The 18,774-nt window shown below is 42.3% G+C and overlaps 1 protein-coding gene across 1 annotated transcript in view; it reads left to right on the plus strand.

Moving 5' to 3' along the window:
• The window catches only part of LOC109899104 (sodium/potassium/calcium exchanger 3), a 122,236-nt gene that overhangs the window by 95,001 nt on the left and 8,461 nt on the right, over positions 1 to 18,774 (plus strand). The window contains exons 3-14 of the mRNA XM_020494159.2: positions 7,910 to 7,986; positions 8,344 to 8,418; positions 8,550 to 8,634; positions 14,349 to 14,452; positions 14,612 to 14,686; positions 14,885 to 14,910; positions 15,027 to 15,080; positions 15,210 to 15,337; positions 15,439 to 15,599; positions 15,741 to 16,008; positions 16,204 to 16,370; positions 16,826 to 16,940. Coding sequence (XP_020349748.1) covers positions 7,910 to 7,986; positions 8,344 to 8,418; positions 8,550 to 8,634; positions 14,349 to 14,452; positions 14,612 to 14,686; positions 14,885 to 14,910; positions 15,027 to 15,080; positions 15,210 to 15,337; positions 15,439 to 15,599; positions 15,741 to 16,008; positions 16,204 to 16,370; positions 16,826 to 16,940 — 1,335 coding nt within the window. The remainder of the gene's footprint in view (positions 1 to 7,909; positions 7,987 to 8,343; positions 8,419 to 8,549; positions 8,635 to 14,348; positions 14,453 to 14,611; positions 14,687 to 14,884; positions 14,911 to 15,026; positions 15,081 to 15,209; positions 15,338 to 15,438; positions 15,600 to 15,740; positions 16,009 to 16,203; positions 16,371 to 16,825; positions 16,941 to 18,774) is intronic.

Raw genomic sequence — 18,774 nt, forward strand, 5'->3', positions numbered from 1 at the left:
TCTAACACAGCCCCATCAAGAGGATCCTCCTGGATGATGTATTTTGGGAGAGAGTGGTAAGCAGCCTGAAATTCCTGAAACCAATAGCAGTAGCCATTGCACAGATTGAGGGAGACAATGCCATCCTGTCTGATGTTCAGATTCTGTTTGCAGATGTAAGAGAAGATATCCGTACTGCCCTACCCACTTCACTGTCGCTCCAAGCAAAGGAAACTGCAGTTCTGAAATACATCAAAAAGCATGAAGACTTCTGTCCGAAGCCCAATCACGCCACAGTGTACATGTTGGACCCCGAGTATGCTGGCAAGAACATCCTGTCTGGTGCAGAGATCAACAAGGCCTATGCTATCATCACTACCGTGTCTCGCCACCTTGGCCTGGATGAGGGCAAGGTTCTTGGCAGTCTGGCAAAGTACACTTCCAAGCAAGGGCTTTGGGATGGAGATGCAATATGGCAGTTGTGCCAACATATCTCATCAGCCACCTGGTGGAAGGGACTTTGTGGATCTGAGGATCTTTCCCCTGTTGCCGCCATCATCCTCCAAATCCCACCAACATCAGCCGCCACAGAGCGCAACTGGTCCTTCTTTGGGTACACACACACCAAAGCACGCAACAGGCTTACCAATACAAGGGTTTTAAAATTATTGGCCATCCGGGCAAATTTGAGGCTTTTTGAGCCTGACAATGAGCCATCCTCAACAGGGTTGGAAAGTGACAGTAAAGATGAGGCCTCAGAGTCTGATATTCAAGAGGTGAACATTGAGGAGATCCAGGAAGAAGACATGGAAGCCTGAGAGGAAGACAACCAAAGCTTTAGTTTCTAGACTATCATTTTACAGATGTATGTTGAAAACGTTTGGGGGAGATGCGATGGGCCATTGGGGATCATTCAATATTCCCTTACTTTTGTTGTTCAGTGAAATCATCCCAAGTGAAGAGTCAGCTCATTTAATTAAATTTCAATTCGTAACTAAATCGTTTTAAAACATTTCTATTGGAAGGATTTAATCATTTGCAATTATGTCTACTTAAGATAAGGTAAAAGGTTGATGTTTCTGTCTCCTTATGATATGGTAAATATATACAATGCAAAAACCATCTACATTTAAATGGATAATATTCATTTGCATATATTTCCATGAATTCTCATATTTTCCCGTTAATTCCCACTGAAAGTTTCCCTCTGAATATTCCCCAAAATGTGAAGCACAATTTTGTTGTGCCTCGGATAAGCTCAACCTATTTATCTAATTGAAGGCTTGATGATTAGTTGAGAAGTTGAATCAGGTGTGCTTGTCTGGGGCTACAACAAAAATGTGTACTGTTGGGAAAACTTGAGAACTGGAGTTGGAAAACACTGCTGTAATGTATGTGGACGTGTATCTTTGTCCTTCCTGCAGGGGTGTTTTCTCCCAATGCCAGGCTGAGGAGTGTCATGACCTGTCAGTCTGGCCTCCTCCTCTCCAGCCCTCCACACACCCCTCTCCTCTCTAGCCCTCCACACACCCCTCTCCTCTCTAACCCTTCACACTCACACCTCTTAAGGCTTAATCTTAACTGGGAAACCAGTGGCTGCTGCTGATTGGCTGAATACCCGTGGTGTGGTTGGAGTTGACAACAAGGAAATATGATGTCAAGTTTTGGAACTACCGGTAATTTTTTGGAAAAGATATATAAAGCAAACTGTGCATAAATACGCCTACTACACTTTTGCATGTCAAAAACCGAATGACCACTGCTGCACATGCTGCCACTGTTTTGAACATATTAGATTATACTATACTGGACAAAAATATAAACACAACATGCAACAATTTAAAGATTTTACTGAGTTACAGTTCATATAAGGATATCAGTCAATTTAAATAAATGCATTAGTCTCTAATCTATGGATTTAACATAACTGGATGGGCCTAGGAGGACACCCACTGGGGAGCCAGGCCCAGACAATCATAATTAGTTTTTCCCCACAAAAGGGCTTTATTACAGACAGAAACACTCCTCAGTTTCATCAGCTGTCCGGGTGGCTGGTCGCAGGTGAAGAAGCCAGATATGGAGGTCCTGGGCTGGCGTGGCTACACGTGGTCTGCAGATTTGAGTCCGGTTGGACGTACTGGCAAATTCTGTAAAACGGCGTTGGAGCCAGCTTATGGTAGAGAATTTAAAATAAAATCATCTGGCAACAGCTCTGGTGGACATTCATGCAGCCAGCATGCCAATTGCACACTCCCTCAAAAATTGAGACATGTGTGGCATTGTGTTGTGTGACAAAACTGCACATTTTAGAGTGTCCTTTTATCGTCACCAGCACAAGGTGCACCTGTGTAATGATCATGTAATAAGCATTTCTGGGATCTTTACATGTTTATATATTGCATTTATATTTTTGTTCAATATATTTAGAATGAACAGCTAGCACATGAACGAATGAGTTCACCAGGGAGAATGCAACAAGCATACAGATGCAATATGTGTAACACATTATTTAACTGGAGATAGCTAGCTAAAATATAAGGGGGAACTGCCCCAAAGAAATCGCAGGATTTCATAGAATAAATTATTAGAATAAACGGAAGTCATAAACAGCTCAATGCTTGAAGCACAGCGAAGAGCTGCTGGCAAAACGCACGAGAGTGCTGTTAGAATGAATGCTTACGAACCTGATGCTGACTACCATCGCTCAGTCAGACTGCTCTATCAAATATCAAATCATAGACTTAATTATAACATAACACACAGAAATACGAGCCTTTGGTCATTAATATGGTCGATTCCGGAAACTATAATTTCGAAAAACAAAACGTTTATTCTTTCAGTGAAATAAGGAACCGTTCTGTATTTTATCTAACGGGTGGCATCCCAAAGTCTAAATATTGCTGTTACATTGCACAACCTTCAATGTCATGTCATAATTGCGTAACATTCTGGCAAATTAGTTCGCAACGAGCCAGGCTGCCCAAACTGTTGCATATACCCTGACTCTGCGTGCAATGAACGCAAGAAAAGTGACACAATTTCGTCTCTTTAATATTGCCTGCTAACTTGGATTTCTTTTAGCTAAATATGCAGGTTTAAAAATATATACTTCTGTGTATTGATTTTAAGAAAGCATTGGTGTTTATGGTTAGGTACCATCGTGCAACGATTGTGCTTTTTTCGCAAATGGGCTTTTTTTAAATCATCCCCCAGCGTTGCATCGATTATATAAAACGCAGGACACGCTAGATAAACTAGTAATATCATCAACCATGTGTAGTTAACTATTGATTATGATTGATTGATTGATTGATTGTTTTTTATAAGGTAAGTTTTATGCTAGCTAGCAACTTACCTTTGCTTCTTACTGCATTCGCGTAACAGGCAGGCTCCTCGTGGAGTGCAATAAGAGGCAGGTGGTTTGAGCGTTGGACTAGGATTGAATCCCGGCGCTGACAAGGTAAAAATCTGTCGTTCTGTCCCTGAACAAGGCAGTTAACCCACCGTTCCTAGGCCGTCATTGAAAATAAGAATGTGTTCTTAACGGACTTGCCTAGTTAAATAAAGGTTAAATCAAAAATACATGGAAACAGGATGCACCTGAGCTCAATTTCGAGTCTCATAGAAAAGGGTCTGAATACTGTAAATTAAGTATTTCTGTTTTTATTTATTTATTTAATTACAACCATTTTTTAAAACCTGTTTTTGCTTAGTCATTATCAGGTATTGTGTGTAGATTGATGAGCGTCATTTTTTTATTTAATCCACTTTGGCTGTAACGTAACAAAATGTGGAAAAGGGGAAGGGGTCTGAATACTTTCTGAATGCCCTGTATGCTTTCATACTGCTTCAATACAAAGAGCAAAATATCATACTGGATAGAGCTTGATCTTCTGTTATGTGTTTTAAGACTAGGAAGAATGACATGGTAAAAGATGCCCCAAAAGGGCTTTATTCAGTTGATTCATAATTCAACAAAATACCACTACCACTACCAAGAATCACTGAACTGAAATAAGCTGATGTGAACTCCAACACAAAAGCCCTCTCTTTATTGATGGAGAGAGCTATTTTGTTTATCTAATCGTCTTGCCAGCTCTTGTTTTTGTTGTTGTTGATGTAGTAATTTGTTGGTTGGTTTTTGCTGGTTGGCATGTGGTTGAAGTATTTGTAATGACTCGCACCATGTGTGTGTGCCTTTGTATATGTCTGTGTGTTTGTGTGTGGAGCTCTGAGTAGTGAAGCCATACTTGTTAGTTGTGCTGTTGGCAGCAGGGTTGGTGGGGTGAGTGGGTCCCTAAGTGGTTACCCTGTATAAGTGTAGGCAGCACTAGTCCAGCACTGGGTACAGAGTGGACAATAGCCTTGGGCCTGCTTGCTTTGGCTGCAGAGCCACTGTGTAAAATGCATTCCGGTGTGTTGCCTTCTGGGAGAATGTGTCTGTACTGCACTTAAGGGATGGTGGTAGGAAGGGAGGGATCAACCTAATTTTATTTGTCACCTGGTTCGAATACAACAGGTGTAGACTTTACTGTGAAATGTTTACTTATGAGGCCTTCCCAAAAGTGCAGAGTTAAAAATAGTAACACAAGAAGAATAAAATACACAAGAATGAAGCTATACTGAACACAAATATAAACGCACAAATCTGTTTACATCCCTGTTAGCGGGTATTTATCCTTTGCCAAGATAATCCATCCGCCTGACAGGTGTGGCATATCAAGAAGCTGATGTTTTCCTCTGTCTTTTCCTTTTTTCTCTTTAGTTCCTTCTCTTGGTTTTTGGTGCATTGGATGGTTCTTGGTGGTTGGGGAATGGAATTCATTTTATTATTAATTTTTTCTTCCTGGGGTACTGTGGGAGGTGTCTCGAATGGTTGAGGGACAGCTATTGGGGAACTGTGGGGGGATCTTGGAGGGTTCGGGTTCACTTTTTTTGGCCTGGTGGTATAGCGGTCAACATGCCCTTGAGCAGGGCATTGACCCTGTGTAACGGTATTCGTCGTCTGAAGAAGAGGAAGAGGAATCATCAGACCAAAGTGCAGCGTGGTAAGTGTTCATGCCTTTTATTGGAACTGAACACTATAACAAAAATAACAAAGAGAGAAACCGAAACAATCCTGTAAGGTGCAAAACACCAAACAGAAATTAACTACCCACAAAAACCATGTGGGAAAAAGGTACCTAAGTATGGTTCCCAATCAGAGACAACGATAGACAGCTGTCCCTGATTGAGAAACATACTCAGCCAAAACAAAGAAATATAAAAACATAGAAAAGAAAAAAAACTAACACTGGTTAGAGCCAGTTCCTCTGTCCAGTGTCTGTGTTCTTTTGCCTATCTTTTCTTTTTATTGGCCATTATGAGATGGGTTTTTATTTGCAACTCTGTCTAGAAGGCCAGCATCCCGGTATCCCCTCTTCACTGTTGACATTGAGATTGGTGTTTTGCGAGTACTATTTAATGAAACTGCCAGTTGAGAACTTGTGAGGCGTCTGTTTTTCAAACTAGACAATCTAATGTACTTGTCCTCTTGCTCAGTTGTGCACTGAGGCCTCCCATTCTTTCTATTGTGGTTAGAGCCAGTTTGCCCTGTTCTGTGAATCGAGTAGTACACAAAGTTGTATGAGCTCTTCAGTTTCTTGGCAATTTCTCGCATGGAATAGCCTTCATTTCTCAGAACAAGAATATACTGACGAGTTTCAGAAGAAAGTTATTTGTTTCTGACCATTTTGAGCCTGTAATCGAACCCCTAAATGCTGATTTATTTTAATTTTTTATTTCACCTTTATTTAACCAGGTAGGCTAGTTGAGAACAAGTTCTCATTTGCAACTGCGACCTGGCCAAGATAAAGCATAGCAGTGTGAGCATACAACAAAGAGTTACACATGGAGTAAACAATTAACAAGTCAATAACACAGTAGAAAACAAAGGGGGGGTCTATATACAATGTGTGCAAAAGGCATGAGGAGGTAGGCAAATAATTACAATTTTGCAGATTAACACTGGAGTGATAAAAGATCAGATGGTCATGTACAGGTAGAGATATTGGTGTGCAGAAGAGCAGAAAAGTAAATAAATAAAAACAGTATGGGGATGAGGTAGGTGAAAAGGGTGGGCTATTTACCAATAGACTATGTACAGCTGCAGCGATCGGTTAGCTGCTCAGATAGCTGATGTTTGAAGTTGGTGAGGGAGATAAAAGTCTCCAACTTCAGCGATTTTTGCAATTCGTTCCAGTCACAGGCAGCAGAGTACTGGAACGAAAGGCGGCCAAATGAGGTGTTGGCTTTAGGGATGATCAGTGAGATACACCTGCTGGAGCGCGTGCTACGGATGGGTGTTGCCATCGTGACCAGTGAGCTGAGATAAGGCGGAGCTTTACCTAGCATAGACTTGTAGATGACCTGGAGCCAGTGGGTCTGGCGACGAATATGTAGCGAGGGCCAGCCGACTAGAGCATACAAGTCGCAGTGGTGGGTGGTATAAGGTGCTTTAGTGACAAAACGGATGGCACTGTGATAGACTGCATCCAGTTTGCTGAGTAGAGTGTTGGAAGCCATTTTGTAGATGACATCGCCGAAGTCGAGGATCGGTAGGATAGTCAGTTTTACTAGGGTAAGCTTGGCGGCTTGAGTGAAGGAGGCTTTGTTGCGGAATAGAAAGCCGACTCTTGATTTGATTTTCGATTGGAGATGTTTGATATGAGTCTGGAAGGAGAGTTTGCAGTCTAGCCAGACACCTAGGTACTTATAGACGTCCACATATTCTAGGTCGGAACCATCCAGGGTGGTGATGCTAGTCGGGCATGCAGGTGCAGGCAGCGACCGGTTGAAAAGCATGCATTTGGTTTTACTAGCGTTTAAGAGCAGTTGGAGGCCACGGAAGGAGTGTTGTATGGCATTGAAGCTTGTTTGGAGGTTAGATAGCACAGTGTCCAAAGACGGGCCGAAAGTATATAGAATGGTGTCGTCTGCGTAGAGGTGGATCAGGGAATCGCCCGCAGCAAGAGCAACATCATTGATATACACAGAGAAAAGAGTCGGCCCGAGAATTGATGCTCCAGATACTCATCTAGTCTAAAGAAGGCCAGTTTTATTGATTATTTAATCAGGACTACAGTTTTCAGCTGTGCTAACACAATTGCAAAAGGTTTTTCTAATGATCAATTAGCCTTTTAAAATGATAAAGTCGGATTAGCTAACACGATGTGCCACATTGGAACACAGCAGTGATGGTTGCTGATAATGGGCCTCTGTACGCCTATGTAGCTATTCCATTAAAAAAACATCAATTTCCAGATACAATTGTCATTTACAACATTAACCATGTCTACACTGTATTTCTGATCAATTTGATGTTATTTTAATGGAAAATAAAAATAGCTTTTCCTTACAAAAACAAGAACCTTTCTAAGTGACCCCAAACTTTTGAACAGTAGTGTACATCTGTGCTCCTTCGTCTTTTCTCAAATGTGGTCATATTTCCCTTGTTTTTGTCTCCCACACATGGCTTGGCTCTCTCTGTCACTCATCCCGCTCTCCTCTCTATCTCACTCTCTCTCTTCTCATCCCCCCTCTGTCTCTCTCTCTCTCTCTCTCTCTGGGGCCTTGTCAATTCCTATGAGTTGAGATGGCTGTGTTGTGTTTGGGCACTGAGGGCAGACTGAAGATAGCTGACTCACACAACCTCTTGGGTGTTCAGAGTGAGAATGTCACCGCGCATTGAGCAGCCATCAACACGCATGCATACACACTGCTCCACTCACAAATACACACAAACAAACACGCAATCATGGCAAGGCTATTTTTAGGTCCTGTCACTCAAATAGACTGTGTATGGTTGTGCCAGTGCACGTATCTCTGCTGCACTAAATGAGACTGTGTTTCTCCCTGTTTAGTAATATATGTGTGTGTGTTTTCTCTCCAGCGTTACATGAGTTCCCCACAGACCTGTTCACCAACCAGGAGCGCACAGAGGGAGCTGTGGCCCTACACGTCCTGTTTGTGAGTGTCCAACCCCTCAACACACACCTGTACACACACTCTACTATACATACACTTATGCCACGCTACCTTCCACTGACTGTGTGATGCACTGACCATACATTTAAAAGCAGGATTATTTTTATCTCTGGCTGGCTGGGGTGCGACATGTTGGACAGAGGCTTAGCTGACATACGAGGCCACTGGCACAGAGAGTGTCTTGGCTTAGGATACTTTTGCGCAAAAGACAGACACATTGAACTAAGGGACACTATTTGTGCATCACATGAAGAAACTCAAGTTCCAGGACACTGCAGAGATCACCAAGTTTGTTCATGCAAGGGTATGTGTTTTGTTTTGTGCTATACTCCTCTGTAGGCCATGTACATGTTCTATGCACTGGCTCTGGTGTGTGACGACTACTTTGTTCCCTCTCTGGAGAAGATATGCGAGGTAAGAAGGTTATGCACTATTCTGTAATAACAGGGTCGGGGTCAATTCAGTTGGAATTTCAAGGATACAGTTCTTCTTTTCAATATGTGCTTTCTACTCTCCGTCTCTCTCTCTCTGTCTCTCTCTTTCAGCGTCTACATCTTAGTGAGGATGTGGCAGGTGCAACCTTCATGGCAGCCGGCAGTTCAGCTCCTGAACTCTTCACCTCTGTTATCGGTGAGACATGTACAGACACACGGATGGACACATTTTTGTCATTTATTAGACACATTCCACTTGGCACAAACTGATTGATTCAATGTTTTTTCAACGTAATTTGTCAACATGTTGTGACGTGGAATCTACATGGAAAATACATTGGTTTGGAAAAAAGTCATCAACTGTTGTTTTGAGGGTGAAATTTCAACCACAGGATTATGTCATCATTGTAACCAATTTTCAACATATTTTAGACAGGGTTTGTCTATGTTGAATTTTTACCTTTGGAACAACATCAGATCTTCAACGCTATTTACTGTACATGATCAAAAACTGAAAATAGACAATACATATTGTATTGTCCTTGGATTTCAAGCTTTGTTTGATTTCAAATGTAATCTTCAAGTTAATCATTAATATGTTAGATCTCCATCTTTGGTCTCCATCTCAACCAAAAAATCTTAAGTTAAAGAATAGCACTAAATCAAATTTTATGTAAAGTGTATTTAAAGTTTGATTAGATTTAGTCATATTCTTTAACTTAGATTTTTGGTTGGGATGGAGACTTAAATCCAACATACTGTATATATTATTAATTTGTATACCAACTGGAATTAAACATCTTATTTATTTTTATTTAACTAGGCCTATTTACAATGACCGTCTACCCTTGCCAAACCCTAACCCGGACGATGCTGGGCCAATTATGCGCCGCCCTATGGGACTCCCGATCACGGCCGGTTGTGATACAGCCTGGAATCGAACCAGGGTCTGTAGTGATTAGAGGTCGACCGATTATGATTTTTCAACGCCGATACCGATTATTGGAGGACAAAAAAGCAGATACCGATTAATCTGCCAATTTTTTTAAATGTATATATATTTATACACACATTTTTGTAATAATGACCATTGCAACAATGCTGAATGAACAATGAATACTTTTATTTTAACTTAATAAAATACATATTATGGGCTTTTGGATGGGTGTTCTTAAGGTGATTCCACAGGTTGGTGGTATTTTTTTATTTAGCCGTTGCTGACCCCATGCTTACATCTGTAACGGTTTTCTTCTGGTGAAAGAGAGGCGGACCAAAATGCAGCGTGGTTAGTTTTGTACATCTTTAATCTACAAAACAAGAAACGTGAAGAAAAAAAAAACAGTCCTATCTGGTGCCACAAACACAAAGACAGGAACAATCACCCACAAAACCCAACACGAAACAGGCTACCTAAATATGGTTCCCAATCAGAGACAATGACTAACACCTGCCTCTGATTGAGAACCATATCAGGCCAAACATAGAAATAGACAAACCAGACACACAACAGAATGCCCACCAAGCTCACGTCCTGACCAACACTAAAACAAGGAAAACACACACGAACGATGGTCAGAACGTGACAACATCTTTATCACAAATAAGACACCTTGTTTTCCCTGGTGCCAATTCCATGTAATAGTCCCACACTGGTGCTCTGCTTTTCTCTGCCATCTGTAAAACACACACAGCTCTGAAGTGACAATGATACTGAAGAGTCTGCTTAGGAGACAAATACTCTCAACTGTTTGAATAAAAATAGAGTTCAAGTTGCCTGTGATGAATGTTGAAAACAAAAACTGTCATTTCTAAATGCAGGAAAACCTATTTTAATAATGGACATGGTAAGAATTGACTACCAAAGTGCGAGTCATAATTCCCATGACACCTTCTAGCAAAATCTGAAAAGCGGTTCCTTCATTCATTTATTCCATAGGATATTTTTAGATTCACTTAAAATAAGGTCTGTGTTTAGTGTAGGCTTACACCACCTTGCCAATTTTATAACTGTGTAGATATCCATAGGACAAGGTAACTCTGATCAATATTGGCTAAATATAAGAGAATATCTTTTTTTTTTGTAGAGTGGATTTATGAAAATATTTTGACAAACGTTACCTTATCCTAGTGAGATTTACACGGGTATCAAAACGCAGAGGCGGTTTAAGCACGAAACACAGACCTTATTTGAAATAGATCAAGACGTTCTCTATGGAAGAAATGAACGGTAAAATAACAAAGGAACCCCTTTCAAGTTCAGCCGCAAGTTTTTACAGGAATTATAACGCGTCGACTATTTCTCTCTAAACCATATACCTTTGACTATTACGAGCCTGCTGCTGCCTACCACCCCTCAGTCAGACTGCTCTATCAAATATCAAATCATAGACTTAACTACAATAAACACACAGAAATACGAGCCTTAGGTCAAATCCGGAAACTATCACCTCGAAAACAAAACGTTTATTCCGTTCCGTATTTTATCTAACGGGTGGCATCCATGAGTCTAAGTATTCCTGTTACATTGCACAACCTTCAATGTTATGTCATAGTTACGTAAAATGTTGGCAAATTAGTTCGCAAAGAGCCAGGCGGCCCAAACTGTTGCATATACACTGACTCTGCGTGCAATGAACGCAAGAGAAGTGACACAATTTCACCTGGTTAATATTGCCTGCTAACCTGGATTTCTTTTAGCTAAATATGCAGGTTTAAAAATATATACTTTGTATTGATTTTAAGAAAGGCATTGATGTTTATGGTTAAGTACACATTGGAGCAACGACAGTCATTGATTGATTGTTTTTTATAAGATAAGTTTAATGTTAGTTGCTACTTACCTTGGCTTACTGCATTCGCGTAACAGGCAGGCTCCTCGTGAGGCAGGTGGTTAGAGCATTGGACGAGTTAACTGTAAGGTTGCAAGATTGGATCCCCCGAGCCGACAAGGTAAAAATCTGTCGTTCTGCCTCGTTCCTAGGCCGTCATTGAAAATAAGAATGTGTTCTTAACTGACTTGCCTAGTTAAATAAAGATTAAATAAAGGTGTAAAAAAAAAAAATAATAATAATCTGCAAAACATCCGATTAATCGGTCGACCTCTAGTAGTGATTCAGTGCCTCAGACGGCTGCGCCATTCGAGAGCCACTAATAAATTCAATAAAATCTTCTTCAAATGTTGATATTTGGTTTCGTTGACAACCAAACACAATTCAATACAACATCTTAAATATGGTAAATAGCCGAATAACTTGTTGACAAGTTAAGAAATAATATGTTGGATTCACGCCTCCAACAAAACCAGAATAGGATTAAGCCAGTGGCTCAGATGAAATTATCCAAGCATTAAATGTACTTTAAATGTTGATATTTGGTAGCGTTGTCAACCAAACACAATTCAATATAATGTATAATATAATAGCCCAGCTAATTGTTAAAAAGGAAATACCTTATTTACATAAGAATTCAGACCCTTTGCTATGAGACTTATGTATTCATAGAAAGAGTGCATGTTCAAGATAACAGGTCTGTGGAGGTATTCACAATTGCTATAATAATAATAATAATTATTGCTATAATAATAACAGCATTGATAACTTGCACTATGTACTTTAAATGTAATCTCAACTGCAATCCAGGTCATTTAGGGTGTAGGGCATGTAGGGTGGTAGGTAGCCTAGTGGTTAGTGTTTGCCAGTAACCGAAAGGTCGCTGGTTTGAATACCTGAGCCGACAAGGTGAATAATCTGTCAATGTGCCCTTGAGCAAGGCACTAAACTCTAATTTGCTCCAGGGATGCCATACTACTGTGGCTGACCCTGTAAAACAACATAATATCATTGTAGCTGGGGTGTATGTGGCATTTTTTTTTTATTTGGGGGTTGTGCTGTTAGATGCACAGTGATAACACATTACAGAAGCACAGTGATAACACATTACAGAAGCACAGTGATAACACATTACAGAAGCACAGTGATAACACATTACAGAAGCACAGTGATAACACATTACAGAAGCACAGTGATAACACATTACAGAAGCACAGTGATAACACATTACAGAAGCACAGTGATAACACATTACAGAAGCACAGTGATAACACATTACAGAAGCACAGTGATAACACATTACAGAAGCACAGTGATAACACATTACAGAAGCACAGTGATAACACATTACAGAAGCACAGTGATAACACATTACAGAAGCACAGTGATAACACATTACAGAAGCACAGTGATAACACATTACAGAAGCACAGTGATAACACATTACAGAAGCACAGTGATAACACATTACAGAAGCACAGTGATAACACATTACAGAAGCACAGTGATAACACATTACAGAAGCACAGTGATAACACATTACAGAAGCACAGTGATAACACATTACAGAAGCACAGTGATAACACATTAAAGAAGCACAGTGATAACACATTACAGAAGCACAGTGATAACACATTACAGAAGCACAGTGATAACACATTACAGAAGCACAGTGATAACACATTACAGAAGCACAGTGATAACACATTAAAGAAGCACAGTGATAACATGGTGCCGAAGAGGATGGCTGAAATTTTACATGTTGTAACCAATTCTGCTATTTTGTTAATTTTTTTGCGTTGTTAAATACTTATTTTTTTACTTATTTTGTACGTAATGTTGCTGCTACCGTCTCTTATGACCCGAAAATAACTTCTTGACATCAGAACTGGGATTATCACCGCAAACTGGAATAAGCTTTTTCCTTTAACGAGTCCGACGAAAAATATTTACTGTTCTCACGGGAACAAGCTCTGATCCCCTTCATTTGCATGAAGAAAAGACGGAAGAAAAGACTGCTGAACAATGAATCAAATGGCCACCGGACTATTACATTGACCCCCCCTCCCCTCCATTTGTTTTGTACAGTGTTGCTACTCACTGTTTGTTATCTATACATAGTCACTTCACCCCTTCCTACATGTACAAATTACCTCTAACCTGTACCCCCGCACACTGACTCAGTACCGGTACCCCCTGTATATAGTCTTGTTATTGTTTTGTTATTGTGTTGCTTTTTATACTTTAGTTTATTTGCTAAATAAACTCTTCTTGAACTGCACTGTTGGTTAAGGGCTTGTAAGTAAACATTTCACGGTAAGGTTGTATTCGGCGAATGTGACAAATAAAATTTGATTTGAAAATGGTCACTTGTTCAAATACCAAGCCAACAAGGTGAAAAATCTGTTGGTGTGTCCTTGAGCAAGGCATGTAACTCTAATTTGCTCCAGGGGATTGTACTACTGTGGCTGACCCTGTAAAACTGCACCTATCTGGTGTATGTGACAAAAACACTTTATTTTTAATGAGTGACAGTGATATTCAATATAACTCAGAGCGGTTTACTGATCACTGCACCTGTGCACAGCCCATCTGTAAATAGCCCACCCAACTACCTCATCCCCATATAATTTTTTTGTTGCTCTTTTGCACCCCAGTATGTCTACTTGCACATCATCATCTGCACATCTATCACTCCAGTGTTAATGCTCAATTATAATTATTTCGCCACTGTGGCCTATTTATTGCCTAACCTCCTTAATCTTACTACATTTGCACACGCTGAACATAGATTTTTCTATTGTGTTATTGACTGTACGTTTGTTTTTCCCATGTGTAACTCTGTGTTGTTTTTGTCACACTGCTTTGCTTTATCTTGGCCAGGTCGCAGTTGTAAATGAGAACTTATTCTCAACTGGTCTACCTGGTTAAATAAAGGTGAAATAAATAAAAAATATTTTAAACTGTATGCATACTGTATATGTTAACCATGTCAATAGTTTACATGTATAAGTGTGTAACCCTCCATTCCTAACCATTGTATAACCCATGGGTGTTCTGTCTTTTCACTGTCTCTGTGCAGGTGTGTTCATCACTAAAGGGGATGTGGGGGTGGGCACGATCGTGGGCTCAGCTGTCTTCAATATCCTCTGCATCATTGGAGTGTGTGGAATATTTGCTGGCCAGGTAGGTTTCTGTACCTTGGCTTTCACAGCAACAGACACAGACACACAGGAAGGGATGAAAACGTGGGGGTGAAATGTTGTCTCTTCCACTCTTACGGACCGTTCCTCTCCCTCCCCTTCTCTCTCTCTCTCTCTCTCTCTCTCTCTCTCTCTCTCTCAGGCAGTGCATCTGTCTCGTTGGTCTCTTATGAGAGACTCTATGTACTACACCCTATCCATCACTGCTCTTATCGTGGTGAGTGGAGTCTGACCATTGCAAACCATTGAAGTGGGCCTTACTGTGTTGCCTCCTGCTGATCAGATGGTGTATCTACAGAGTGAATCCATATACTCATGTTTACATCAGAGAAAAGTGAACCCCAAAAGCTAATACTGTACTGTCCAATCATTCTTCCAAGTGTTCCAAGTATCATTCTTCTTTGTCTCCTTACAGTTCATATATGATGAAAAGGTTTCATGGTAAGTATGGCTTTCACTTTCTTATGTATACAGCACATACTCCTACCTATATGTTATGTGTTGTATAGCTGTTAAAAAATCAGCTTCAATTGAATCCCGCTTGATGTGTGTTTCAGGTGGGAGTCTCTGACACTGGTTCTGATGTATTTCGGCTATATTTTGATAATGAAGTAAGTCTGTCAAACCATCAATACCACACAGAAACACACTTCAAAACCATTTCAGGTATGAAGTTGTATCCACAGCCTTGTACTGTCCCTCTTTGTCTAGGTTTAACTCTTGTTCCTTTATGTGTATAGGTTTAACTCGAACATTGTGCATTTCCTGGAGAGGTGGAAGAAGAACTCGTCCAGCCTGGGGAACGGCACAGCCAGTAACGCTGACCTGGATGACAACTGTGATGCCAGCGCTGTCCTGCTGAAGAAAAGTACAGTCTGACCGTTCTGCCATACATGTGTCTGTGTGTTTGTTTCATCTCTCTCTCATCGCTCACATCTCTCTCTCTCTCTCTGTGTATGTCTCCTGTAGCTAACTTCCACAGAAAGCAGTCAGTGTTGATGGTAGATGAGTTGCTGTCAGCCTACCCCCACCAGCTGTCCTTCTCTGAAGCCGGCATGAGGATCATGATCACAAGCCACTTCTCCCCTCGCACACGCCTCTCCATGGCCTCACGCATGCTCATCACTGAGGTATGACCACACATGCCTTCTGCACACGTGGCCGTGTTTCTCTTTGCTTTGTGGGTGTGAATAAACTGTATTCTTACAGCATACTTATTTTGAAAATGTTTGTACAGCATATGACATGTGCGTATGCATGTATTTATGAAGAGACAGCGTCTGATTAGCACCCGGCCGTTCACTAACGGAGACTCAGAGGTCACAGTGAAGGTCGGCAGTAGACGGGGCCTGGAGAACGGACTGGGCGGGCCTGAAAGGGGAGTCAAAGGTCGCCGTGGTCACCATGGAGAGGACGGCAGGGGAGATATGGAGGCCGGCAACGAGACTGAAAACGAGAACGAAGACAATGAGAATAATGAGAACGATGAAGAGGAGGAGGACGTAGGGGAGGGACCTTTTGTGCCCTTTCACGTCCCAGGTAAAAAAACAATATAACATTACAGGGTTTCAAAAACGTTCAGTCTCTCTGAGCTCTCTTTATTGTGTTGGTCAACACTCGCCTAAAGGTATTTTTAGATTTCCTCAATAAAAACATAAATTAATGTAAATCCAGCAAAGAACACAAATTGAAACTGCATCTCTTCTTTCCCTCTCCCTCCATCTCTTTCTCTAGCTGGGTGCTGTAATAAGATCAAGTGGCTGTTGGCCTGGCCTCTGTGCCTGCTGTTGTTCTTCACGGTGCCTAACTGTGCCAACACTCGCTGGGAGAGATGGTTCATGGTCTCCTTCGTCACTTCCACCCTCTGGATTGCTGGTTTTTCCTATGTCATGGTCTGGATGGTGAGGGCGCGCACACGCACGCACACACACACACACACTAGAGTCAAGTCCAGGCTCTGTCGCAACCGGCCTTGACCGAAAAAACCCATGGGGCACAATTGGCCCAGTGACGACCGGGTCAGGGGAGGGTTTGGCCAGCCGGGATGTTCTTGTCCCATCGGGCTCTAGCGACTCCTGTGGCGGGCCGGGCGCAATGCACGCTGACACGGTCGCCAGGTGTACGGTGTTTCCTCAGACCCATTGATGCAGCTGGCTTCCGGGTTAAGTGGGCATTGTGTCAAATGCCCACCAAGCGTGGCTTGGTTGGTTCGTGTTTCGGAGGACGCACGGCTCTCGACCTTCGCCTCTGCCAAATCCGTACATGAGTTGCAGCGATGGGACAAGATTGCGACTACCAATTGGATACCACGAAATTGGGGAAAATTATTTCAAAATAAACTGTCTCTTCCCTTCAGGTGACAGTGATCGGATTTACTCTCGGTATCCCCGACGTCATCATGGGCATCACCTTCCTGGCAGCTGGCACCAGTGTCCCTGATTGCATGGCCAGTCTTATAGTGGCACGACAAGGTGAGAACACAGAGTACTTTCTCTACCAAATCAAACTTTATTTGTCACATGCGCCGAATACAATAAGTGTCCTTAACAGTTTCTACCCCAAGCCATAAGACTGCTGAACAATTAATCAAATGGCCACCGGACTATTTACATTGACCCCCCCCCCCCCCCCCCCATTTGTTTTGTACACTGCTGCTACTCGTTGTTTATTATCAGCGAGTAGCAGCAGTGTACAAAATAATAGGAGGGGGTCAATGTAAATAGTCCGGTGGCCATTTGATTAATTGTTCAGCAGTCTAATGGCTTGGGGGTAGAAGCTGTTAAGGAGCCTTTTGGTCTTAGACTTGGCGCTCCGGTACCACTTGCCGTGCGGTAGCAGAGAAAACAGTCTATGACCTGGGAGACAGGAGTCTGACAATTTTTTGGCCTTTCCTCTGACACCGCCTATTATTTAGGTCCTGGATGGCAGGTCCTGGATGGCAGGATGCTCTCGATGGTGCAGCTGTAGAACTTGGGGATCTGGGGTCCCATGCCAAATCTTTTCAGTCTCCTGATTGGGAAAACATTCCCTCTTCATGACTGTCTTGGTGTGTTTGGACCATGATAGTTTGTTGGTGATGTGGACACCGAGGAACTTGAAATTCTCACTCACTACACTATAGCCCGGTTGATGTTAATAGGGGCCTGGTTCGGCCCACCTTTTCCTGTACTCCACGGTCAGCTCCTTTGTCTTGCTCACATTGAGAGAGAGGTTGTTGTCCTGACACCACACTGCCAGGTCTCTGACCTCCTCCTTATAGGCTGTCTAATCGTTGTCGGTGATCAGGCCTACTATTGTGTCGTCAAAAAATGATGGTGTTGGAGTCATGTTTGGCCATGCAGTCGTGGGTGAACAGGGAGTACAGGAGGGGACTAAGTACACACCCCTGAGGGGCCCCAGTGTTGAGGATCAGCGTGGCAGACCTGTTGTTGCCTACCCTCACCACCTGGGGGCGGCCCGTCGGGAAGTCCAGGATCCAGTTGCAGAGGGAGATGTTTAGTCCCAGGGTCCTTAGCTTAGTGATGAGCTTTGTGGGTGTTGAACACAGCATTATGGTGTTGAACGCTGAGCTGTAGTCAATGAACAGCATTCTCATATAGGTGTTCCTTTTGTCCAGGTGGGAAAGGGCAGTGTGGAGTACGATTGAGATTGTCACCTGTGGATCTGTTGGGGCGGTATGCGACTTAGAGTGGGTCTAGGGTATCCGGGAGGATGCTGTTGATGTGAGCCATGACCAGCCTTTCAAAGCAATTCATGGTTACCGACGAGTACTACGGGGCGGTAATCATTTAGGCAGACTCAGTCAGGGAGAGGTTGAAAATGTCAGTGAAGACACTTGCCAGTTGGACCGCGCATGCTTTAAGTACACATCCTGGTAATCTGTATGGCCCCGCGGCTTTGTAAATGTTGACCTGTTTAAAGGTCTTGCTCACATCGGCTACCGAGAGCGTTATCACAGTCGTCCAGAACAGCTGGTGCTCTCGGGCATGCTTCAGTGTTGCTTGCCTCGAAGCAATCATAAAAGGCATTTAGCTCGTCTGGTAGGCTCATGTCACTGGGCAGCTCGCGTCTGGGTTTCCTTTTGTAGTCCATAATAGTTTTCAAGCCCTGCCACATCCGACAAGAGTCAGAGCCGGTGTAGTAGGTTCGTCTGAGGGCATAGCGTAATTTCTATTAAGCGTCTGGATTTGTGTCCCGCTCCCTGAAAGCGGCAGCCCTAGCCTTTAGCTCGATGCGGATGGTGCCTGTAATCCATGGCTTCTGGTTGGGATATGTACGTACAGTCACTGTGGGGACAACGTCGTC

This window comes from Oncorhynchus kisutch, linkage group LG11, assembly GCF_002021735.2.
Source record: "Oncorhynchus kisutch isolate 150728-3 linkage group LG11, Okis_V2, whole genome shotgun sequence".
Classification (NCBI taxonomy): Eukaryota; Metazoa; Chordata; class Actinopteri; order Salmoniformes; family Salmonidae; genus Oncorhynchus; species Oncorhynchus kisutch.